Below are 26,132 nucleotides of genomic sequence, written 5' to 3'. Positions count from 1 at the left end.
ATGTCCTTGTGCAGAATTTTTGAGCTGGTGATTGAGAGGTGATGCGAATAGGTCTATCTGTGGCATTCCCCATTTCTTTGAGATGGTCTTGAAGATGTCCGGGTGCAGCTTCCATTCGTGGGCATCCAAGTGGTTCTGCTTAGTATGTCTGCTAGAGTATTGTCTTTCCCGGTACAAATATTGCCTGTAACTGAATGTTGTAGCTGAGTGCCAGGGTCCACAGCACCAAGGTCATTCTGCATAGGGGGTATGAATGAGTGCCTCCCTGTTTATTGATGTACCACATGACTGTGGTGTTGTCTGTCCTTATCATCAACTGGCCCTCTTTGAGGAATGGTTTGAACTTTTGGATTGCCAGTTTTACTGCCAGCATTTCTTTTAGATTGATGTGCAGGTGAAGTTGATCCTGTGTCCACAATCCTTGCACGCATTTGTCCAGCATGTGGGCCCCCCATCCTAGGTCTGAAGCGTCTGTTGTGATGGTCTGGCTTGGTTGACATCTGCGGAAGGGCAGGCCTGGGTTTGACTGGCATGCCTGAGCCCACCATAGGAACTCCTGTTTTAAGCATGGAATTAGTGGGATTTCTGTTTCTAGACTGTGTCTGTGTTGGGACCATAAATTCTTTAGGTACCACTGTAGTTTCCTCATATGTAGTCTGGCAAATGGGACCAAGATTATGCATGAAGCCCAAGGCCTGTAGAAATTTTCTTGCTGTTAACTTGTTCAGTTTTGTTAGTGTCAAGAAGTAAAGAGGAAGTTCTTTTTGTTTTTCTGTAGTCAGGAATGCCATTTGTTGTACTGTGTCCAATTCCGCGCCCAAGAATGTCCTTGTTTGGGATGGTATCAGCCTTGACTTTTGTAAATTGACTGTGTATCCCAGTCCTTGTAGCAAGTAAATGACCCTTTGTAAATCTGTTGTCAGCTTGCTTTTGTTGTCCCCTTGTAGCAGGCAGTCGTCCAGGTATGGGTAAATTTGAATTCCCTGTAGTCTGCAATGGGCGATTACTGATGCCAGGCATTTTGTGAATACTCTGGGCGCAGTAGATAAGCCAAAGGGCAATGCTGAGAATTGATAGTGCTCTGATCCTGCAAGAAATCTGAGGTATCTTCTGCAGATTGGTCGAATGGGGACGTGCAGGTATGCCTCCTTGAGATCTAGAGTTACCAGCCAAGACTCCTTGCCCAGCATGGGAAGAAGTTGCTGTAGGGTCAGCATTTTGAATTTTGGGACAATGATGTATGTATTTAAGGTGGACAGGTCGAGAATTGGTCTCCAACTTTTTCCTTTCTTGGAACTAGGAATAGTCTGGAGTAGAACCCTTTCCTTGTTCTGCTGTTGGCACTCTTTCCACAGCTCTCATGTTTGCTAACTCCATTATCTGGCGAGAGCCTCTGTTTTTGATTTGGAGGTAGATTTGGCATTCCTCTTTGACTGGTAAAGTGTGGAAGTGAAACCGGTAAGCTTGATCTATGGTTTGTAAAATCCACTTGTCTTTTGTTATGTAGTGCCAGTGCTTTGAAAATAAGGTTAACTTTCCGCCTAGAGGAGCTGCTATTTGTTCCCTGGTAGGCGGATTTAGGATTAAGTCACTGTGGTTGTGCTGATGTAGTGGCAGTGGCTGTGTCTGTGCCTCTGTTGTTACCTTGCCACTGTCGCCTCTGTAGGCACCTCCTCTGGATTGGTTTCTGCCTCTGGAACGCCTATTCCTGCCCCTTTGAAATTTTGTGGAGTCAGGAAAGGACCAATTTTGGCAGGCCAGTTCCTGCTAAACCTTGGGGTTGAACCTGCAAGAAATCTTTAACAGTTTGAACAGATTTTGCCTTTTCTTCCATTTTCTTCATAACCTGCTGGGCAGGTGTACCAAACAAACTTGTCTTGTCCATAGGAGCATCTAGCAACTTAGCTTTAACATGATCCGGTAAAGCTTGTTCCTTTAGCCATGCATGCCTTCTTATCACTGTGCCTGTCATGGCTGATCTAAATGAAGCCTCCAGTGCATCATAGCCACATTTTAAGGAATGGTTGCTAACCTGTTGTATGTTATTTACCATCTCTAATACATATTTCTTATCAAGAGATTCATCAGTAGTTAGTTTTTAGTTAACTGATCAAGCATAAACTCTTGGTATTGTATCATGTGAAACTGACAGTTTAAAGCTCTAGCTGAGAGAGTAGCTGAAGTGTAGACCTTTTACCCCATCTGTCTAGTGACCTTGCTTCCCTTTCAGAAGGAATAGGGTTTTAGCTGTGGTCGGCTACTGCCTTGGGACCCTGGGATATAGTTTCTGGGTCTGCAAGTGGGGCCTTGTAAAGGTGGTGATGAGTATCTGGCACCCTGTAAAATCTGTCTGGTTTGGCAGGGGCTGGGGTAAAGAATCTGGAGCGGAGCAAACATCATTGAAAGCATCATCCACCACAGAGAGAACAGGAGGTATAGCTAAGGGCCTGTGCTGTGGGAGGTGCAGAAAGGTCCTAAGTCTTTTCTGGAGTCTGAAAAATCCTGTTGCTGCCATTGGAACTGTTCTCGCATGGCATGCAAGGTTTCCCAAAGGAGAATTCTTCTGGTGGGGAAGCAGCTGGAATGGATTCTTCAGCATCAGAATCTTCAAAATTGGAGAAGGGAGCCTCAGGCTGGTCAGTTATGTCTGATTCATCAGCAGAATCATCAGAAGACACTGGCTCAGGGGGCTCTGCCCTTGGTCTCTTCTCTGGGGGCTGAGAGGCCCTGTCTGGGTGAGATTGAGATCCTCTAATTAAAGAAATTAAATCTTCTGCCAAAGAAAGCATTTGAGAACTAGAAGAGGGTCTGGATGAGAGGGGTTTAACAGGCACTGATTTAGTAGTCTTGGCTGCTTTAGCCCTGGCGAAGGCCTTAATGGACATGGCTGCTGGAGGCCTAGCAGCACCACGTGCTGGGGTAGAGACATCCAATGGGATGGTGTCTGATAAGTCAACCACCGTAGTGGGTAAAATTTCTGAGGTCGATTCAAGAATTGTAGCAGGGCCTCAGTTGTAAGAATAGGTTCAGCTGTACTTTGAGCAGTTTTCTCGGTTTCGCCGAAACCGAGACACTCGCTGATTTGCTTTGCCGTGGTTTCGCCGAAACCGCGGACCGCGAGTGTCGGTCTTTATCTTTGCGTTTTTGAAGATTGGGTAGTCGGAGGATCCGACGGCATAATGTACGCAAAATCAGTACCGAAAAACTGTTCTGCAAACTCCGACCGACGCCTAAGCGTCGTCGGTTGAAAGAGGCACAGGCCGAACAGGCTGCTACGTCGTGGGCTGGGCCTAAACAAGGCAGACAGTAAGAGTGGAAATCTTTATGAGGTATTTGTTTCCCACAGGTTAAACAATTGTTAACTTTTTCTGACATCGGCTGAGGCAAGAAAGAGTCCCCAACGGGGTACTTAGCTTTAGAAGTCTTCAAGTAGTATTCGGTAGAAGTAATCTCTGGATCCGACCGACCGGCACTTGCGAACAGCTTCTGCTTCGGGCGCCACGCGGCAAGAAAGACTGAGGAAAATGGCGTCGGCTGATGCTTTTATACCCGAAGACCAACAGAGATGACGTCGGGTGGAGTGCGACATCAGCCGAAGCCGGACCCGGACTTTGGAATCCGGCCGACTGCAGGGCTGCCTGACGACAGGACAACCCACTTGTTATGACTGCAGATGCATCCATGAAGGACATCCAAACATACTCATCTTCTAACCATTTTATGTGGGTCTGTTGCCTCTGGGATGTTTAGTAAGACATTTTGCATCAGCTGACTTCTAATAAAGTCCTTTCTTATTTTCTTCTTTCCTTTTTGTTTACAGTTTTTACGCATTACTCTGTTCTTTCCTCTTATAAGCCCAAGGGCGCCAAGTGTCCATTGTCACAACTCGCATGATGTTGGGGGTATTATAATTAAGACACCATTCTGTGATTTGCTGTGACTTGGGCACTGCAGTAGTGTGTATGTCGCAATGACAAATGTAAAACTTCTGTCACATTCCCCCTCTTCTAACATGATGGCCGACAATCTTAAACAGACACAATCATCCAGTAACTGAACTCATTTGGCAGTTTGCCAGATAAGGAAAAGCTGAAATAAAAAACAGCCAGAAAAATCTCTCACAATCCTTTTACATACTGTTTCATATCTGTATTTGCGGCTTATAAAAAAGCAGCAGAGGTATTTCCAGAACCTACTAGTGGATGTACAGTTTTTACCTGTAGTCTTCACTGACAGCAAGATCCTGGATATCATCTTCTATTAAAAGATAAGCCTGAAAAAAATGGAAATAAAACATTTAAAATTCAAAGTAGCTCCTGCGTAAACCAGCATACAGCACTTAGTAGTGCAGCACACAAGCACTCATGTTCTCTGCAGCTGAAGGGAATAAAGCTTCCTGCAAAAAATAACAAAAACACTGTGGCCCTCATCACTTCTGTACCTTATGTAAATAACTCTGTTCTACTTAGGACATCACAACTGAAAGTACAGTTGTGTAAGTTGCATTTATTATAAGAGTAGATGTTTGACTTCTTCACTTCTGCATAGCCTTTTGTCTATATGGGCTGTATCCTACCTAAGACACAACAACCGGCCAGCTTCACAAAGCTGTGACTTCCTCCCACACCTACATGCTGACTGGCTAGCTTCTTGGGAGTGAAAAAAGCAGTCACAGCAGAGCCAGATCATGGTCAAATAGGGCCCTTGGCAGGGTAATGGATTGGGCCCCTAACACCAGCAACACCCGCAGACCCCCACCTTTAGCAGCCTCACTTAAGCCATTCCAGTGTCCCATTACTTGGCTATTTCTCCTTACACTGTTCAAACATGTCAGTGTGGGTACTGTTTTCTTCTTTATGTCTACAATGATTACAAATATTTGCTTTTATTTAAAATTTTATAGCACAAACACTGTACAGATTTGCTAAGCAAAATAAGGTCGTACAACAAAAACAGACAGCATTAACAGACAATTGTTTTTTTGCCCTTGTAACTCAGACTCACTGAAACGGCACTGAACCCCCCATTCAAAAAAATGCATTTGGACAGTTGCAGATTAAGTTTTCTTTTGGGCTGTTTTCAAACCATGGGCCCCTTGCACAAATTTAGGACCATGCACACATGCATGTGCTCTTTGATTCATCTTCCTAACTGTATTAAATTATATTATTTGTACAATACAGCACCACTTGCTAAAGTTTTAAATGTGTATTTTTCAGCATTGTTCCAGTAAGTAACAAAACAAAATGTATGAACCAATAATGACAAAACTGCCCATTTCATAACATTTCAAGTCATTAAAGACCCCTCAAATGTCAGTCAATATGCACAACCTCTGCAGAAGTAAAAGTCATCTGAATAATTCCACATTAAAGAGATCTGTAAATAATGAAGAGGTTGTTACTAGCAAACAACTTTATATTTCATCAGTGCTTGCTGCTCTTGAAGAATAAATTATCTATGGTTGTTGTTGTTGTGTCTTTCGGCTTTTCCTGGTTAGGGGTCGCCACAGCGGAACTCTGGTCCGCTAATGATTGGTAGTTGATTTTTACGTGCCGAGTTACCAGCTCTGACGCACAACCTTCAAGGAAGGTACGCCCATTCACGCATGTCTCCACGCAGAAGACGCTCTAGCTACGAATTGAGCCGGACAGCGTCTTACTGTCAGGCGACAACACTACTGCAGCACCACCACCGCGGATAATAAATTATCTATGGTACATTTAAAAAATGGTAAGATGTTAATATTGCAATAGGGAATGGACGACAAACCAACAACAGGTTACAAGACATCTCATCCAAAGGAGGACACTCTCAGGACTGCAGCACCCCACCTTACCCTTAAAGTAAAACAATATCAGCAATCCAGCTACATGAGTAGAACCCACGGACTTCTGCGTCAAAAGCAAGTATGTTGCCTGTTGTGCTACTAACACTGCTTTCAAAATCTCCAACACAAACTGTAATCACCATTCGCTAAACAAAACAGTTACATTAGCATAAGCAGCAGTAAACATCTCTTCCCTTGAAGCTCACAATTCCTTGAAAATGTACTGAAGCTCACATCACAATTTCTTGAAAATGCACTAAAATTAATAGTGTGGTAGCTGGTGTAGAGGATTCAGGTTCTTGTCTCCTGTAACTAGGGTACAGGGCTTGAGCCTGGTTAAATGAAGTAATCTGTCCTCACCCCATCTAGGACACACACACAGACACACGCACACACAGACATACACACGCACACAGACGCACATACACGCGCACACACACACACGTCTGGTTCTTAGTTCTCCACTAATCTTGTCTAAAAAATACATGCTGCTCCATGTTCACTTCTTAGTTCTCCACTCCACTAACCTCGTTCATCTGGAAAATCCAAAAGTTCTGCACTCTGCTCCATTCCAGTTTAAATGCAAATGTGTTGTACTAAAGACGCACACAAAGACGCTACCAAGGACACACTGTGGGCGTCCTTAAAAAAGAAATGTAATGCATGCAGAGTGCATTCTTAAAGATGAAAGTAAGTTTATTGGCTAGTGGCCCCTCAAGCCAGTGGGCGATAGGAGACTGCATTGGTTGCTTAGTGCTGGATCCAGCTCTGAGTCAGAGTACAGAAAACTTCAGGACTTTCTTGCCCATAAATAGAGAAAGACTTTACTCAACTTGAACATTTAAAAATCTAACAGTAAAAGAAAAACTTTATATCCCAAAAACTAACTATATACAGAAGTAGAAGAATGGCAGATGGATGTGGCTACTGCAGCAGTGAGGATTTCGAACATCTACTGTTATAATAAATGCAACATGCACAACTACAATATTTCATCATTCTCACTGATGCAGTAGCTTTTGGGTTTTACGGGTTGATTGCCAAAGCTTATCCACCGTGGGTGGGGGAAGGATAAAGATCCAGGAGACCTTGAAGTATGGTTCAAGCAAAGCCAGTCCTGGATCTGGAAAAGGAATCCACTTTGTAATATTTTGTAAAAAAATTGTACAGAGGACCATGTTGCTGCCTCAAGAATGTTTCTAGAGTCCTCCCAATTTCAATATGCCACTGCAGACCCCAAGGCTCTAGTACAATCTGTCTTGATACTGCCTGGAATAGGGTTTTCCATGGTGGGTATAGCAAAAGGCAATAGCTGAGGACAACCATATAGAAATAGTCTGTTTTGACATGGGTTGTCTCTTCTTTGTCCCATCAATAAGAAATAAACTGCAGTTCTGCTTTTCTAAAGGACTTTTTCTGTCAAGATAGTACCGGAGCTGCCTACACATGTCCAAACTATGCGGAATCCTTTTTCCCTAGTTCCAAGGCACTGGATAGAACACTGGTAGACTGATGGCTTAAGTCAATGTAAAATCTGAAACAACTTTGGGCATAAATAAGGGACTGGTTCTTAATGTGACTATCTGTATGGAAGAACAGATAGTGATGATCATCCACAATGACAGCTTGCAAGTCAGATACTCTTGTTGCAGATGCCCAAACAATTAGTAGGAAAGTCTTCTGTGTAATGAACCTTAAGTACTCCTGACAGCTGGTTCAAGGAGGAAAGTTAATTTTTCCAGCACAAAGTTAAGATCTCAGGAAGGAGCAACCTGTTTTCTAGGAGGCCTAAGATGTAAAACATCTCTGAGAATTTTTACCAAAACAGAGAAGAAAGGGGGAGACATGTGAAATGACTGCAAGCTGTACCTTGAAAGAAGAATAAGAAAAGCAAAGGGAAAGTAACTCAAATATTTCTGAATCATTGTTACAAATATCCTGGTTACTAGTTAGGCACGAATTAGAAAATCTTTTCCACTTGGCAATGTAAGATTTCCTAGGTTTTCTTGCTTCCTTTAGTACTTGCTGAACATCCTCATGAAAGAGTTGCCTAAAAGGAATTAAAATTGAATCATCCAGACAGTTAAAGTTGTTTGAGACAGGGGTGTATCAAACTCCCTTTGTCTTGATGGAGTAGGACCAGTCTTGTCAGGCAGTTTGGGGTAACTGCCTTTGGCCAATTCCATATGAAGGAAGAACTAATGTTGCCCGGGGGAAAATGGAGTCATCACAGTGATTTCTGGAGGGCACTTCTGAATTCTTTGCAATTACCCTGGATATCAGTGGAATGGGTGGTAATGCATATAGGAGCATTCTCGACCATGGGAATGAAAATGCATCTGTTTTCCGGGCTTGCTTACATTGAGCTGGAGCAGAATTTGTTCAGTTGTCTGTTTTGAAAGGAGGCAAACAGATCTATTTTTTTAACCAAAATATCCTTTTATTAACATATATTTAACACATTGGACATATAGTGCAATCCTTATGCATGTTGCACTTTTAAGGTATCCTGGTGGATGAACCTGATATTGTTATATTTTTTATACATCTGTTTACATGGCATCAGGTATACTAGGTTAAGGCCAATGCAGGGGTTACATTCCATATCCACAGACGCATTTCACACCCTAACCACTGTTTTTCTGTAAATTCCTTACCAGTGGCTAGATAGATGGAATGTACCCTAAAGCTTTGGAAAACTTGCTGGCTGAGTCCAGTTCTTGCCAGGGTGTCACATTTCACTTAAGGCTGCTGCAGCAGTGATCTAAGGAGGAATGTCTAAAAAGAGCACAACCTGGGTTTAAAGAGCTGAAGGACTTTATCTGGGAGGGCAAGATAGCAAGAGTCCAGTGGGTTACGCTGATTCTTCCAGTAGAACAGGGTAGATTGAGTTTACCCAATTTGAAGGGGTATTTCAGAGCTACACAGTTAAGACTCCTATACATAGCACAAGCAGAAAACTATATCTCAAAGTGGAAAAGGATGATGATGATGAAACAGGAGGGGAAGCTCAAGAAACAAGGAGAGACTGGGATTTTGGATGCAGGCCTTTAAGAAGAATAACAATAATCATATACAAATATTATAGCCATAAAGCAGCAGAATGTGTTCTAAGAACTAAGCTAATATGAGATTGGAGAAAGGAGATTCTGCCAAAAGGGATGACTGTAGTTAGGCAAGAGGGGGCTGGAATTTACTGGAGAAAACTGGCAAAGGAACCAAGGTACTGGAAGCAAATAACTAGGGAGGGAAAGATGACAGAATGGGAAGATGCTAAGAATTTATTTTGACTGCAGGTTAGAGATTGCCTTCCCTATCAGGGATTAATAGAGTATAGGCATAGAGAAAGAAATATGGGGGTCCTAAACAAAAGACCAGCACTAGTAGAGTTTTTAGTAGAATATAGAACAGAAGCTCTCATTAAAATGGAATACATTAGAAGAGCATATAAAATATTGCATGATAACTATAAGAATCAATCACATGAGGTTAGAAAGGATTGGGAAGAGAGATTGGATAAGCAATTCACAAAGAAACAATGGGAAGATATATGTATTTCTCCCAAATGTGCAACAAAATCTAGAAGATTTACAATTTTTGCCTGGAAATGTCTGCATAGATATTTCTATACCCCAAGTAGACTCCAGAGAATTTGTCTTCATGCAGACAGCAACTTTTGGAGGTATGAAGGAGAAGAAAGGGGTAATTGGGAACATATTTTCTGTGAGTGTGGTGAATTGGCTGACTTTAAGGATTCTCTGTGAGATGCACTGTCAGAGAAGTTGTGTGGGCAGACTGGTCTGATGAGGGAGATTTTTCTGAGCTATGACACAGAATCAGAATTGCCTTGGCATGGTAAGGCCTTGCTGTGTCTAATAATGGTGTCTGCCAAAAAAACAATTACTAGGAAATAGAAGTCAAAATCTAAACCAACTATACTAGAAGTAGTGAATATAATAACAGAGATAAAACAACTGGAAATGAGATCTTTAGAAAAGGGTAAGAGCAAACTATACAGGAAAAATGGGAATTGTGTGAACAATACATACAAGGAGGAATGAGTTTTAAAAGGCAGCAGGACTTAAATGAGATATGTAATGTTTGACTGAAAAAGATTGGGTAGATGATAAGTGATGTATAAAGTTTGCAACTGGGAGTGTATCAGGAGTTGTGTTAACAATCCCTCCTCCTCTCTTATGGTGGGGTGTTGGGATATCTTTGCTTCCATTTTTTTCTAACTTCTTTTCCCATTATCAGCACTACTGCTATCAACTCCTTATATGCTCCCGAGGCCTGTTTGTTTGTCCCTAGCAAGAACAGTTGTTTTGTTATCATTCCATCTCTAATGACCCCCTGTCTCCAGAATTCTTCTTTAAAAATTAAGTAGCCATCTGCCTGCCCTTCCTGTGTTAGACTTCCAGCTGATGTGCAAATACCCTATTTAGCCTGGAAGGTGTATAAAATAGAGGTGGGTGCACTTTCAGGCAAGTAGTTTATGCTTTCAGAGAATATACGCCACTCATGGTGTCTGGGGCAGCACGGATGGTTTCAGAATTTTTTGATTTCTTGAATAAATGTGAAAAAACAAAGGGATGTTCTTGAGAAGGGGATATCCTGAACAATTTCGGAGTACAATAATTTATGAAGTTGTGAATAAGAGGGAGTCTGGAGTATATATTCCATTGCTAGAAAGCAATGCACGAGCTATGGCATCTTCGAATAAGGGTGAAAATAACTGGCTTACAGCTTTCATTACAGTATATAGTTCTGACTATGCGGGCATAAAAAATGTCATTATGAAAAATTAGGGTATGTTTAATTATTTTGATGGAGTTAGCAAAAAACTTGGAACATCTCAGAAGTTTATTTATTGTTAGAAAAGGGCTTGCCTGAAAAGTTTAGAAGAATACTCCAAACTTGTCACCCAGCTGGTGACTGATAGGAGACAGGGTACATTTAAGTGTGGTGACTAACTACTGCAAATATATTTTGAATGCAAGGTCGGTTTGTTGTTGATGACGTTTTTATTTGTTCAAAGTTTCACTGTAATTGCCTGACAACAGGACTTGTTTATGTAGCCCTTTGTGAAAAACATAAAGGTTTTACATAGGGAAGATGGTGATAGCTTTAAAAGACAGGCTTTACGAACGTGTTTACAATATGAGGAAGAATAATACTAACAATACTTTAGCAAAACACACAGTGGACTTTCCGAGCCATTCATTTTTTTTTTTGGGATTGATAAACTCCTCATTAACTCTAGAGGTGGTGCTACAGGGTTATACTTGGAGCTTCGCAAACTATGTTGGCAAATCAGAATAAATGCAGGCGAAGCTTCTGGTTTAAATGGGCGATTTCTATAAATTGTCTGCTTAAAATGAAATGGTATATTGTGATTACTGAATGTAGGACTATATGGACGGGTTTTATATGTAAAAATGTTTGTTTTTATTATATTTTTACTTTGGTATGTGTTTCACAGTTGCTTAATTAGTAAGTTTTTTTGATTGGATTTTAAATTAAATGTAAATGTGATTGGTTAGGTGGGGGTATTCAAGCAGTTATTGGAGGGATTGCTGTATTCTAATGAAGTTTTGGAATTGAAACAAAAGCGCTCAAAATAAAATAGCAATATCTTGCTGCATGTCCGTCTTTGCTCTGATACTTCATAAATTTGTGCCCCTCTTCCATCTACACAAACATTATTTATTGTCCTCATCTTCCTTCCCCCTCCTATGGTACTCTTTCTTCTCCAGTGCACCACTTGACCTTTCTGAAACATCTGTTTAGATAATCTCATTTCTTTCATTACTGTTTTTGGTTTTGCCCATCTGGGTATTCTTACAATTACCATAAAACTGTTACTTTCTTAACTGCTCTGTTTCTTCCGAGATTGTGCTTTTCCATTTCAACTGATAACTTATGCCAATTAATCTTAATGTGTTCCCTAGATGGCAAGCCTTCAGATAATTACATATCTTTGGGATTCCCAACCTCCACCCCTCTTTTATAACACTATTACTTCACAAGCCACCCTTGATGCATCCCCTTCCCAAAAAAATTGCTTTACAGTTATCTTATTTTCCTCATGAGTGTTTCTTTTGGGTTATTCCAAAACACAAGTCCTAGGAATAAAAGTGCATTACTTCCACTTTCTGATCCATGTACAACTTAAGATTTCTCCAGTTCTTCAACTGATTTTTGGCATTATTCAATACCTTTCCATATGGTTCCTCTACCAGATTCTTTAACTAAAGGCCTAGACAGTACAGTTGTTAAACCATAACAGTAGATGCTCAAACGATCACTGCTATAGTAGCCTTAGCTGAATGGGTTGTATCCTTCCAGGTGGCTAGACTGCAAAGCTTCAGAGCACCTTCCATGCATCCAACCTGTTAAGCAGCTAGAGCTCAGCTGATTAAAAGACAAGTTTGGGCGCAAAGCCCTTAAGAGCTTTCCTGCCAGCACAGAAAGAGAGGCTGAGCTCTGAAAGGACACTGCTAGGAACAACAAAAAATAAATATCCACACCTTGGTATAACAGACAGAGAAAAAAAAACAAGGGGGATAGATGGGTAAGGAGTTATTGCAGCAATGATCATTCGAACATAAACTGTTTTTTAAACACCTTTATATTATCATTTAAAACATAGGCAAATATATCAATAGAACAGAAAACAAAACATTTTAACATTTTTCTATTTAAATACAATATACATCACATTTTTATTTACTAGTATCAAACAAACATTATAAACATTATAAAAATTGCTGAATCCCTGCTTTTCCTTAAACCTCACTCCTCCTCATGCATATAATTATACATATACTCTTCCCACAATTTCCATTTACTTCTATGTAATTTGCTCCTTCTCTTTTCTAAAGATCCCTCTCTTCCAGTTATTTTATCTCTTTTATACTACTAAATCCCTCAGATACAGTTGATGTTGACTTTGAATTCCATTTTCTAATAATTGCCTTTTTGGAAGTCAACAGAATTAATCTTAATAATGCCTTACTGTATCTAGGCAATTTGGATCCTGTATCCTAGTTCAAAATAATTATTTCCCTACTTAACAGCCATTTGCTCACTCTATATTTTTGACACAGTACTCTGTAGGGAATTTTTAAAATCTGCCAACTCAAAACACTCACAAAACATATATTTTCACTTGCTTCTTTCTTCTCCATCACACCTCCATTTGCTATTTACCTGAGGAAAAATTATGTGAAGTCTGCTTGTGGTATAAGAATACATATGCAGACAGTTCCAAGCAAATATTTTAACCTTCAGGACTTGGTTGCATACTTGGGAGCCATATGCATGTCTTCCCATTAATTTCTTGTAAATTGCTTTTCCAGTCTCTCTTCCCAATCTTTTCTAGCCTCCTCTGTTTCATTCTTAAAAGTTATTATGCAATATTTTATATGCCCTACTAATTACCATTTTTTAAGATGCTTCTGTTATATGTTCAACTAAAAACTTTACCGTGCAAGTGTTTCATTTAAAATTCCCATATCCCTTTCTCTTTGCCTGTACACAGAGATCAAGCCCTGGTCGTCCCACTGTTACTTCTCCTATTTGAGTCATTTGCTCCCAATATTTTGGCTCTTTTGCCAGGTTTCATCAGTAAATTTCAGTCTCCTCTTGCCTATTTTCTGTACCCGTATATGCAGTTATCCCTATTGGCAAAAATCTCCTTTCTCCACTCGTATTAGCTTAGTTCGTAGGATACCTACTTTTTGAATATAATATTTTGTATGGTTACTATTCTCCTTAAGGATCTACATCCAATATCCCACACTCTCTCGCTTTCTTGAGCTGCTTCTTCATCATTATACCTTTCCACTTGAATTATAACCTTCTGCCTGTGTTAAATATACAAGTCTTAAGAGTGTAGCTCTACAATATCCCTCTGACTGATTCTTAAAAGTTCTCATGCAATATTTTATATGTCCTACTACTTATCATTTTTTAACAGCTGCTCCTGTTCTACATTCAACTAAAACTATACCAGTGTAAGTGTTTCACTTAAAATGTCCCTATCCATTTCGCTTTGTCAGTAGTCTGAGATCAAGCCCTGGTAGGGAAGGCAGTCTCTAACCTGCAATCCAAATAAATGTCTTCTTGGCCTCGTCCCACTCTATTACTTCTCCTGCTTAAGTCAGTAGATCCCAATATCTTTGTAATTTGCCAGGTTTCTCCAGTAAATTCCAGTCACTTCTTGCCTATTTTCTGTACCTGTACATGCAGTCATCTCTACTGGAAAAAAATTCCTTAACAGTGTAGCTCTACAATATCCCTTCAAATCAAGTAAACCAACACCACCTTGTTCTACTGGAAGGATCAACTTATCCCACTTAATTCTTGCCCTCTTTCCCTTTCAGATAAACTCCTTCAATTCTTTATTATTGTCCACAACCTCTCCTTGGGTTGATAAAAGTATGCCTGCCCATCCACAAGACTAAAGAGATTAAAACATTTTCATTGCTTATACCTTATTATACCATGACCCCCCCAAAACGTGCAAGCTGATTGGCCGGTGTGCACATTGTAAATCGAGTTATACTAATGGAAAAAGGTCTGGTCGCCCAGACTTTTTTCCATTAGTATAACTCTACTTTTAAAACACTGTCTCGCTATGTTAAATGGGTTTAACATAGCGAGACAGCTTTAAAATAAGCAATGGAGATCTCCGTTGCTTATTTTAAAGCTGTCTCGCTATGCTAAACCCATTTAACATAGCGAGACAGGTTTTAAAAAAAAAGCAACGGAGAAAGCAAGATCTCCGTTGCTTTTTTTACTGTTTAGCTATGTTAAATGGGTTTAACATAGCGAGACAGTTTAAAATAAGCAACGGACATCTCCGTTGCTTATTTTAAAACTGTCTCGCTATGTTAAACCCATTTAACATAGCGAAAACAGTAAAAAAAAAAGCAACGGAGATCTTGCTTTCTCCGTTGCTTTTGCTCACAGCTCTGATGTACTGCGCAGGCACGCAGTACATCAGAACTGCCGCGGATGCCAGACATCTGCGGAAGGGCAGTAAACAGGCATTATACTATGCCATTATTTAAGAAAAGTAATAGTTTCTTTTCTTAAATAATGTCATGGTATAATAGCAATAACCCACTTCTGGGTGTGGGTAATGCTGTATTTACCCACGGTTGGTTTGTTTGGTCCCGAGGGCGAACCATGCCAACCGTGGGTAAATCCAGCATTACCCAGACCCAGGCGTGGGTTATTGCTATACTATCCATATTCATAAATAAGAGTTTTCCGTTTCTAAAGTTTTGTATTACCTTTTTAGTCTCGTCCCACATATCCTTAGCTGCCATAAGAGAAGCCTTTTTAATCTATACTCTTAAATAATTCACCTTAGCATGCCCCCATAAACATGGGTATTGCTGAACCAGTTTGTGTCTAGTACATAATTTATGGCTGCACCCTTTGTTTTATCTTCATTAATTTTATATCTTGGAAAGACTTGAAACTATCTCAAAACATTCCACAACAGTGGGATTTCCTTTTCTGGATTTATCAAGTACAAAATAATATTTGCAAATAAAGCCAACTTTTCTTGATTAACATACCAAACATACACTTACATTTCTGAGTCCCTTACTTTCTTTGCCAATGGCTCCAATTATAGAGCAAATAAACGGGAAAGAGGACACCACTGCCTGCTTCCTCTGTTCAAACACAGCTTATCTGAGAGGAACCCTCACATTTCAATTCTTGCTTCCGATCCTTCAGATCTTCTTCTTCTTCTTTCGGCTTTTCCCGGTTAGGGGTTGCCACAGAGGATCACCTGTCCGCTCATGATTGGCAATGGAGTTTTACGGTGTCGAGTTGCCAGCCCAGCACCAAACCTTCAACAGAAGGCACACACATGCACACACTCACGCCTTAGGGCCAATTTAGAGTGTTCAATCCACCTACAGCATGTCTTTGGGATGTAGGAGGAAAACAGAGCACCCAGAGGAAACCCACACGACCACAGGGAGGACATACAGACTCCGCACAGAAGACACCCCAGCCGAGGATCGAACAGAGAACCTCTTGCTGTGAGGCGACTAACCGCTGCACCACCTTGGCTGCCCCAGATACCCTTCTAATTATTACTGTATCAGGGAATGCAAATGCTTCCAATGCCCTTCTCATAAAATCCCAGTCTGGTCTATCAAATGCTTTCTCTGCATCAAGATTCATCAACAACAGAGGTATTCTCTTACATTCTGCTCCCCTTTGGATCATCATTGTTCTATTAATGTTGTCAAATGTTTGTCTCCCCTCTACAAAGCCACAGTGATTCATATCTATCAATTCTGACAACACCGTTGTCATTGTTTTAGCAAGTACAGACATAAACACTTTATAATCATGGTTTAAAATTGAACTGTCTATATGAAACTGGGTCTGAACAGTCTTTGCCATCTTTATGTGACACAGCCACTACAGCTTTCTCCCAAGCTGTTGGTGCATCCCCTCCTTTTAAAATACTGTTAAACAGAATCTTCCAGCTCTATTACTTCTTAAGCATATCCCTTTCTCTTATTTCAACCCTATACTTAAACCCGATTTTCATTTTATCTCAGTCACTAGCTATAACCTCTGAACATATTTCTATCTTCCCTAATAACCCTTGAATAATTTCCACTACCCATTCCTTAAATTCCTCTATTTTAACAGGTAGATGGGAAAACATCAGTGCCTTATTTTTACTTCATGACCCTACATTTTTTTTATCTTAGTTTTTAATTGGTGCATAATCAGAAATAGTTACTGGATATGTGTTGAAGCTTTCAATTAAATGCACATGCTCCTTTGAAATATAATTTCCATCTTGTCTTGCCCAGTTATTGTACCTTGGGGAATAATATGTAAATTCTGTCAGAGTTCCTACCACTGAATTCACATCTTCTATACCAAATATTTGCATACATTTCTTCATAAATCTTCTGCTTTTGTTATATTTCCCTTCTAGGTCCTGCTGATACATTCTCACTTTTGAAAATCAAATTCCATCTCCTGCTTATGAATAATATTCCCTGCTGAAAGCTTATTATTTCTCCCCAAGTTTTCTTAAGCTCCATAATAGCAGTTTTCTGTTGAATATAAATACATGCCATTGTAAGCATAGCCATCATGATAAAAAGCTATTGTTCCCACCTATTATACATGACAGTTTTTCTGAATGTGTGTTTCCAGCTTTTGTGTTACATACATATATTAATATTCATCATTGTGATCTTTTGTACAGTTTCTTTTTTTTCCCCAACAACTTTTTATTTGATTTTATAAACAATAATGTATGCACAGATAATTAACAAATGAACGAATAAAATACAATAAACGATAAACTATATACAGTCATCCATAATAAAATCTCTCATGAATTATATACCATTAGTATTTGTCCAATAAAGTTTGTAACTTTTGCTAAGCTGATTCATATGAGATGTCCTTGTAAGTACAGTTTGTATTTCTTTATTACATACACACACAGCTATAGTTATGAAATTACTAAATAAAAGATCATGTTCACTTTTCCAGTGCATAGTGTTTACTTTTCTAGCAATGGCCAAGATAGACCAAAGCAGAGTTGATTGAAATTTTGGGATGATCTTTGGGATTGGTACCATCAAATAATAAGGAATCCGTAATGTGACAATTATCTGTCCATAGCGCCTTAGCAAAACTTTTGAAATCATTCCAAAACTTTAATACAACTCTGCAATCTATGATCATGTGCATCCATCCAATTAGCATCCAAGACTTCTTCACATCTCCAACACTTTTATTTCTTTGCTTTTGTACAGGTGCTTCTTATCATCTTCATTTAAACATATGCCACATTTTTCAAGACTTTTTGTTTTAATGAAAACCCTTTAACAAAAAGCTATGTACAAAACACCCGCATTTCCTTATTAATTTGGAACAAACCCACAAAACTATGTAGAACTTCCCTTCTGGAGGGTTAAACTTCATGTATTGAACAACTTCTCTAAACTGATGGCTGCAACTACAAGCATTATCTAACCTAAAATTAAGGTTACCCATGCTAAAGCCATCTGGGTTTCAAGTCTTAAGGCTTGAAGTTTCTTACTGATTTGTGGTTTTGATTTTATTAAGGAGGAAGTTGCAACTGGCAGGGAGCAGAGCAGTCCCACATTGGTGAGGGCGTAGGGACAAGTCCAAGATTTTATTGCTCCTGGTTGGAGTATTGCTCCTGGTCAGAAATCTTTCAGCATACATGTTAAAGGATGTATACATCTCCCAGTTAATGGAGGGGAAGTTGAAGTGCTCTAGGAGAATGGTGTATGGCCAAATGCACTGAAACTCCATGCTAGTTAGGTAAGAGTTTTGTGCTGTTCAAGGCTAGGGTCATACCTGCCTCGGGCATGCATGCTGAGGAGATGAGTGGGAGATGCTTACAAAGTCCTACAGTTAGCTACAGTGTGATAAGGAGTCCTGCTAACATAATCTGAACATGGAGGAGTCTCAGATTGTTACCTTGTCTAAATAGTCAGCAGGCAATTTTATTTTTCTGAAATATGGAGTCACCACCTTCTTTAGTGCCTTCTTCTGGTGGGCATGAGCACTTAGTAGGCAGTGAATCCCTACACCAATGGGGTGCTCTCAATGGTCTTGAACCAGGTATTTGTGATGATATGTATATCAGTGTTTTCCAAGCTAATGAGTACTTGTAGGAGTAGAGTGTTTAGGCTCCTAGCATTGAGCAGCAATACCTTTATGTTATCTAGATTGTGTTTTATGCCGGAGGCTTTTGAGGACTGACATTGCTTAAGGCACTGCAGGAGTGGACAAGGTTTTACATAATATATGAAAGCCTTGCAGGAATGGGTGCAGGCCATCCCTGACAAAGCAGCTAGGACTTAATACCCTCTCATCCCAGGCTAATATATACTGGACTACTTTTAATTCACACTAGAAGGTGAGCCAATTGTTGAGGTCAATAACCTTTTGTTCGTAAAGAGGTATCATTCTTCTGTATGGTAAAATGTTGTTCAAGGCTTGGTTCATACCTGCCACAGATACCTATTCCAAGAGATCCAAAATGCTTCTCTTTATGTTAGTACAGCAAGGTACATCTCAAGTCATTTACACCCATGCGTACTAAGGCTGTGTCACATGTGTACTTGTGGTGCAAGACTTGAGTGCTTTTGTGATGTGGTGAATTCTGGCATCTGACAGTGACCCTCTCCTTACACAGCCTGGTGTGGGGTGTTTCAGTATGTCTCACAATGGTCACCTATGATTAGGAGAGACTGAGACACTGTGACTCTTAGTTGTACATTTCAAAGTGAGTACTACTTTATGTTTGTGATGTTGTTGAAGGTACTTGTGTCTTAGGTTACATTTCTGGAGGTCTTTGTGGTTAGGGTAGGTTACTTTTTGGAGCATCAACATATGCAGATCAACATGTTTGACCTGATCTGCATGTGTTAGGTTTAGTGTGATGTTGTGTGATACGGACAACCTGCTTGCTATCTGTAGTGTCTTTGAATGACAGTTTTGTCTCTAATAGCATTAAATAACTGCACCTCTCACATACTATGACAGTTTAAGTAGTAGCTGGTTATCAGTGTACATGAGACAACTGCTACATTGTTTCAAGATGCCCATTTTAACCAAACTTGCAACAGAGATGGTGGGAAAGTTCAGATCCAGGACTCCAAGTGCTCACTAATGTGGGTTGAAAGGGACAGTAATGCCAGTTTGAAGTTGAATACTGGAGATGTTATCTGTCTGGTAGTGTAGAGAGTGCTGGTTTCAACATAGCTATGAATTAATGGTCCTCAGCTTCTCTCATTACAGGTAAAAGAGAAGCAATAATTCTAAGCTTCTTCCTGAGTAATAGTATTAAACCCAGACATTGTTGGGTTCAATACTCTTGCTATAGTCTAATCTTGGTAGGTACCCTGGACCGAACCTACAGCAGTTGGGCTCAAAGGGAAGCCAAACTGCAGAAAGGCCTTTTAAGTGGTTCTCGGCAATACTGCAACCAGAATTCTCAGTGAAGTCCTACACACACTGAGCAATCAGAGAACAGCTGGAGTCAGTGCTCCTCTACTCCTTCTCTCACAAGAGAAAAAAACAATACAATTAATCCCAAACTGCCTTCTAAAAAGACATTTTTAGGCTAATTATTAGTAATCTCTAGGAAGGCGACAAAATAATATCCCTCTGATTCTTCTTTCACTAGGATCATAACAGAAGCACTAATCTTAAGATGATTCCTGAGAAACAGTTTCTAGGCTATCCAGTGTTTGGTAATCTAGTCCCAGACATTACAGATTTTAAAGGTAAGACGGGAAAAAAAAGGATTAACACACTGAATATTGCAGTGTGCACTAAGTGACTGGGATACAAGACATAGGCTAGGAATTAATACTCCAAATATCGCAGTGTGCAGAAAGTCAGTGGCATATAAAACAGAGGCGAACTCAAGCTATAAGAGTCATATTGGCCTTCAAGTTTGATCCTTCAATGCATGGTAGAATGGGCAGAGGAGATTATACTTGGAGGTGCTTACAAAGGTAACCAAAAACCCACCAGGTTTAAAAGGACAACGGGGACTGGCAGAGGTGGAAAAATCCAATGAAGTCACATTATAGCAATAGTCTCACTGAACTTGCAGCTAAATAGGAATGAAACTAAATAAGGAATCCTATTTCTCAGTTTCTCTCAGAATCAGTAAACAGAAAAGTTTTCTAACTGACCCAAGCCAAGAACCTTTAAAACATGAAGAAAAAACTTTAACATAAAACAAACTGTAACATAACAACAGCAATAATAAGCAAGCAAATAAATAAAGGCACAACAACATCTGCACTTCCTACGGAAACTGATGGAAGGCAAACCTGTCTCAGTCCATCCTCAAAGCCTTCTACAGGGGGACCATTGACAGCATCCTCTGAAATATCATAGTTTGGTATGGTAACTGCAAAGCATAACTGCAAGGCTCTCCTGAGGGTAGTCAGGACAGCGGGAAAAATCATTGGTTCCTCACTCACATCCATGGATGATCTGCACGAGAATTGGTGTATGGGAAGGGCTAGGAAGATAATCAACAATCCCACTCACCCTTGCCCATGGCATGTACTTCCACCTTTCCTGGGGCAGGTGGTATTGCAGCTTACACTGCAAAACATCTAGACTGAACAGAAGCTTCTTCTAAGCCATAAGGGCTTCTTCCCATAAGGCTGCTGAACTTGAACACCAGGCATGACAGTGAATAATTAGATCAATATGCCACTTGCTGTGAAGTATCATTTATAGTAATCACTCTGGCAAATTGCTTAAATGACTGGTACAGTTAACCTAATTTCTTATGCTATTACTTCCTGAATGTGCAGTATGAAATTCAATATTCTAAGCAATCACAATGTGAAGTCATTGTCTTGCAATACCTACTAGAATAATATCTAACATCTTCCAATACCTACTAGAATAATATCTAACATCTTCCTGTCCAATTGTAGTAATTTATTGTGTTGTTAATATTTTAATTATTACTGTATGTGCATCAGTCTTACTATCATTCAGGCTATGTGTTCATTTTTATGTCTTGCACGGGGACCAAAGCAACATAATTTTGTTCAGCTTGCACTGCTGTGCATATCTCATTGACAATAAAGTTTACTTTGACTTTGAAATAACTAAAGTATCCACATCTTAAAAGAAATTAAATTCAAAACCCAATGCAGTCACACACCAAAAGTAATCTCACAGTACTTGAAGCTAAAGCTCCTTCCACAATCAGTAAATGAAAAAGGAATTTTTCTAATTGATTCTAGCCAAGTATTTTTAAAATTCCAAGAAATTTTTTTTAAGGTAAAACAAAATTTAAAAATAAACCAAACTGTAATAATGGCAAAACAACTCCCATAAAATGAGGAAATCCAGTGCAGGCACACATTAGTGTAGGCATCACTGAATGTTAGTTTATACCAAACAGCACTCCCTCACAGCACTTGCAACTAAATGGGAATGAGTCTAATAAGAAATTCTATTTCTTAGCTCTTTCTATAATCAGCAAAGGAAAAAGGTTTCTTTCTAACTGACCATGGCCAAAAATTTTTAAAACTCAAAAAAAAAAACTTTTAAAGTTAAAACACAATTCAAAATAAAACAAACTATAATATAATAAAAGCAAGCAAATAAAATAAAGAAATAAGAATAATGCAAGTAACCAAACCTTAAATGCAAGAAGTCAATTCAAAATTCATTGCTTTTTCCCTCAGATACCTTTTGACAGGAAAGGTAATTTCTGAGGTACTTTTTTTAGTAACCCAAAAGAGACTTGCAATCTCCTCGGACCAAAGAAATAAAGTGATCTGAAAAGACTATCCAAAACCATGAATCGGATAGAAAAAGATACCCTTATGGTAGGTACCCTGAGAAACTTGTTAATGATGTTACCCGAAAGTGGGGTAATAAGTACAAACTGCTTTTAGGTATGCCCATAATTCAGTCATTGAACCTAGTGATAGAAGTATGATGGATTCTAAGGGCTTTGAAAGACAGCATATTATTGGCTCATAAGATATAAAGAAAATACTGACATTTTGGAAAGTGACATCTTAATTTTGGGGAGAAATAACTGTTACTTAGAAGGAGTGGTATACATTGGAAAATGTGTTACTTCTCTTGGTTTCTATATAGGAAAGAAAGTTTTTGAAAAAGAAAATTTACGAGGACAAGTTTTATATTAAATGTAAATGCACCAACAATTCTTTGTATAAGCATTCTGTGAATTGTATTGATTTTAAAGGGTTTAAATTTGGGATTGTTGAACAGATTAACATCCACTGGGGCTGGGAGAGTTAGGAAATTAGATCAGAATACAGAGAACTATACTGGCAATTAAAATTGAGTGCAACATCCCCCTCCCCAGGTCTTAACAAAAATGTATCTACTATTTCAATGTTGAAAATGAGATCTGCAAAACTTTCACGTCATATATGTGGTCTTAGATAACCACATAAAAAAAGATTACATTTTATTTAGATATGAATTGTTTAACATGAGAACAGTTCAACTTATGCTGTTTTAAAGTAAAGATTTTATCAGTGTTTTAACGTATTAAACTACTGTAATCTCAGTGTATCTGAATACACACCAAGACTACATGGTTCATTTTTAGTACTATTATTCTTGTTTACTACTTTCATACATTAATAAACTGTATGCTTTTTTTTAGGGTACTGCCCTTTTAAGATACAAATTATTTAATTAATGGTTCAGGTACATGAATTATGCATGAATGGGTTTGTATTTAAGTAGAAGTGACCTAATGGTATACCAGTTCTGATGAAGTCTATGTCTTAATAAAACAGATACAGTGTGCGAGAGGTGTAAATACACTAACACTGGAGGGAAAACTATCTCATTCAACCAACCAAAACTAATCATACTAATCATACAGAGGATGTCAGTGACACTTGCACCACTCCTACTGCACAGGGTAAAGACTCTACGTGTAAAACTACTTCTGCTGAGGCACTTAGAGGTAACCTTCCGAAAACACTAAGACCTCCTGCAAAGTACAATCAAAGAAAGGGTCCCACAGCTACATGTAGTAACACTGTATATTCAGTGCCTTCACTGCTAAGCCCCTAAGGCAAACCAGCACAGCCAAATTTCCTGGTCATTGGTGATTCTAGAGTGAGGCACACCAATGTCCCCCTCAACAGACTGAGTAAAGTGAGAGTCACTGTTAGCAGGGCTAGGATCCATCAAGTCACACAGGCATTCAGGTCACTGAACCTCAGGAACCAGTATGACTCTGTCATAGTCCATGTGGGTGTAAATGACCCGAGATGTACCTCCCTTGACTGTATGAAACGAGACATGATCGAGCTCACTAATTACATGTTTGAGGAAGGTATCAGTCTAGCATTGAGCAACATATTACCTTCACAAAGGATAATGCCAAGTTACCAACAGAAAACGATTGAGTTTAACAATTGGCTCAGCTTCTGGTGTCAGTCTTGGAGTGTGCTATATTAGTCTTGAGAGGACATGGTTAACAGACCAAGCTACTTTGCCAGGAATGGTCTGCACTTATCTCCTCTAGGCTTTCAGTTATTGGCAAAGACCTTTTCCACCCCCATAGTGCCTTTTTTAGGCAATGCCAAACTGATAAACCTACCGACTTAACTGAACCTATGAAGGAACAGCTGAAGGTGGAACTGCTCAGTGCTAGAAGTCTTAATAAGAAACTCCACTCCCTGCAAGCTTTCCTCTCCCTAGAGTGTGTAGATATCTGTGTAGTAGTGAAGACATGGTTTAAAGTCACTGAGAATACCCCAGCAGTGCAAGGTTATAATGCCTTTCACAGCTTTAGACCAGCACAGGAGGGAAATATAGGTGGAGGAGTCTCAGTCTTTAATAAAAACAATCTCACATAAAGACCACTTAAAGTGCAGGACACACTGGAACTCATACGTGCAACTCACCATAAACAATGTGTCATACCATATCCTTGCAACCTATAGGTCCCCCACTCCATGTCCCAGGAAACACATACGACCTATCTGAATATACAAGAGTCCCTCACCATTCAACCCAATTTGATATTCATGGGGGATCTCATCTACGCCTCTACAGATTGGGAATCCTACACCTCTTCTGATGCAAAAGCCCAGCGATTCCTAAACTTTAATACCAATATCCTACAACAGTTAGTCCATTCTCCTACCAGAGGTACAAATTCCCTTGACCTTGTTACTTCCAAACACTGGAGGCCAATGCTCCTCACCCAATGTAATATCTTTGCTCATCAAATCTGATCATACGGCAGTATTACTTGAAATAAAAATTAAATCTATGGATACAGTGAAACCAAAAACCTTTAGGAATTATTCCAAAGCTAACCACTTTCTACTAAGCAACACCTTGGCTAAATTCCAAGCACCCCCAAACCCAGCACCATAGCATACACCAAGTTAATTGTAAAATCTCCGTATAGCCGAGCTGTGCCCATTCGTATTAAGAATAAGAAAAACTGAAAAGACAAACTGCCCTGGTGGAATCACAGTATCAATCAGTTATACAACAAAAGAAAAATATCTTGGCCAAGTGTAGGAGGGATATATTAAAATCTCCCTGACCAATCTAAACAGGCATCTAAGAGGGCTAATTAACATTTCAAAGGCTAAATTTGAAGAAAAAATAGCTTCTCAAGCATAGAATAACCACAAAGATTTCTACAGCTAAGTCCGTAACCTCAGAGGAAATACACAACAATGTGCAGAACTTAATGTAAAAGGCATTGCTCACACTGAGCCAGAGGCCATTGCCAACCTTCTGGCTGAAAGGTTCAGCTCAAATCCCCCCCCCCCCGAAACAGCAGATAACGCAATTCCCCCCAACCATTACTAAGGAACAGGTCATCAATGCACTTTCCAAGGCCAAAAACATTGCACTGATTTGCCTCGATAACATCCCGGGATGTTTAATAAATAGCATAAAACATGACCTCTCTGATCCACTTAAATCACTTTTCAACTGGAGCCTTCAGTCAGGTTTTGTGCCCAAGGAATAGAAGATCAGTCATTCCACCGAACAAAGGGATCCAACAACCGATCCGGATAACTGCAGGCCAATATGTCTTACCAGCCACATATGTAAAGCCATGGAAGGAATCATCATGGAAATGATAAATAAGGGCACAGGTAACAAGCAAACACTGGACTCACTGTTCGGCTTTGTTACAGGAATGCCATGACTATTAAATCTGGCGGACTTTTTTGAGAGGGTTACCAAAGCAATGGATGAAGGTAAGACTGTGCACACAGCTTGCGTCAACCTGGCCAAGGCTTTTGATAAAATATCCCACTCGGGCATTATAGACAAGCTCACTAACTTGGGTATAAACCCTTTTATTACCCACTGGATAGCCACCGACAGGACACAGGTGGTCAAAATAGGTGAGGCCACCTCCACCAAGAGTCCAGTCACTAGCGGAATCCCCCAGGCCTTTGTATTGGGCCCGCTCCTTTTTGGAATCTATTTCTCTGAAATGAAAGTAAATGCTGAAGGTTTATGGCTGACTACATCTGCAGATGATTGCAAGCTGGAGGTTATCATCGACTCTCTTGCAGACAATAGCATTCTTCAAGAAGGTCTATCTTTGACTAACAAATGCTGCCAAAGCCACGGTTTTAAAATAAATGCTAAGAAATGCATAATTGTACCATTTGGGAAGTCAACCATACCGGTGAATTACCATGATGATAATACACCCCTAATAGTCGACCCAGTGGTAAGG

At 39.7% G+C, this 26,132-nt stretch overlaps 1 protein-coding gene across 1 annotated transcript in view; it reads right to left on the bottom strand.

Moving 5' to 3' along the window:
• Positions 1-26,132, bottom strand: part of DNTTIP1 (deoxynucleotidyltransferase terminal interacting protein 1) — a 1,330,332-nt gene that overhangs the window by 140,947 nt on the left and 1,163,253 nt on the right. Inside the window, exon 12 of the mRNA XM_044088998.1 lies at positions 4,218-4,273. Within this exon, the coding sequence (XP_043944933.1) occupies positions 4,218-4,273 (56 nt within the window). The remainder of the gene's footprint in view (positions 1-4,217; positions 4,274-26,132) is intronic.

Source organism: Protopterus annectens, chromosome 12.part0, assembly GCF_019279795.1.
Source record: "Protopterus annectens isolate FY-2018-M chromosome 12.part0, PAN1.0, whole genome shotgun sequence".
Classification (NCBI taxonomy): Eukaryota; Metazoa; Chordata; order Ceratodontiformes; family Protopteridae; genus Protopterus; species Protopterus annectens.
Note: the sequence above shows the minus strand (reverse complement) of the source record. Positions and strands in the feature narration are given on the sequence as shown.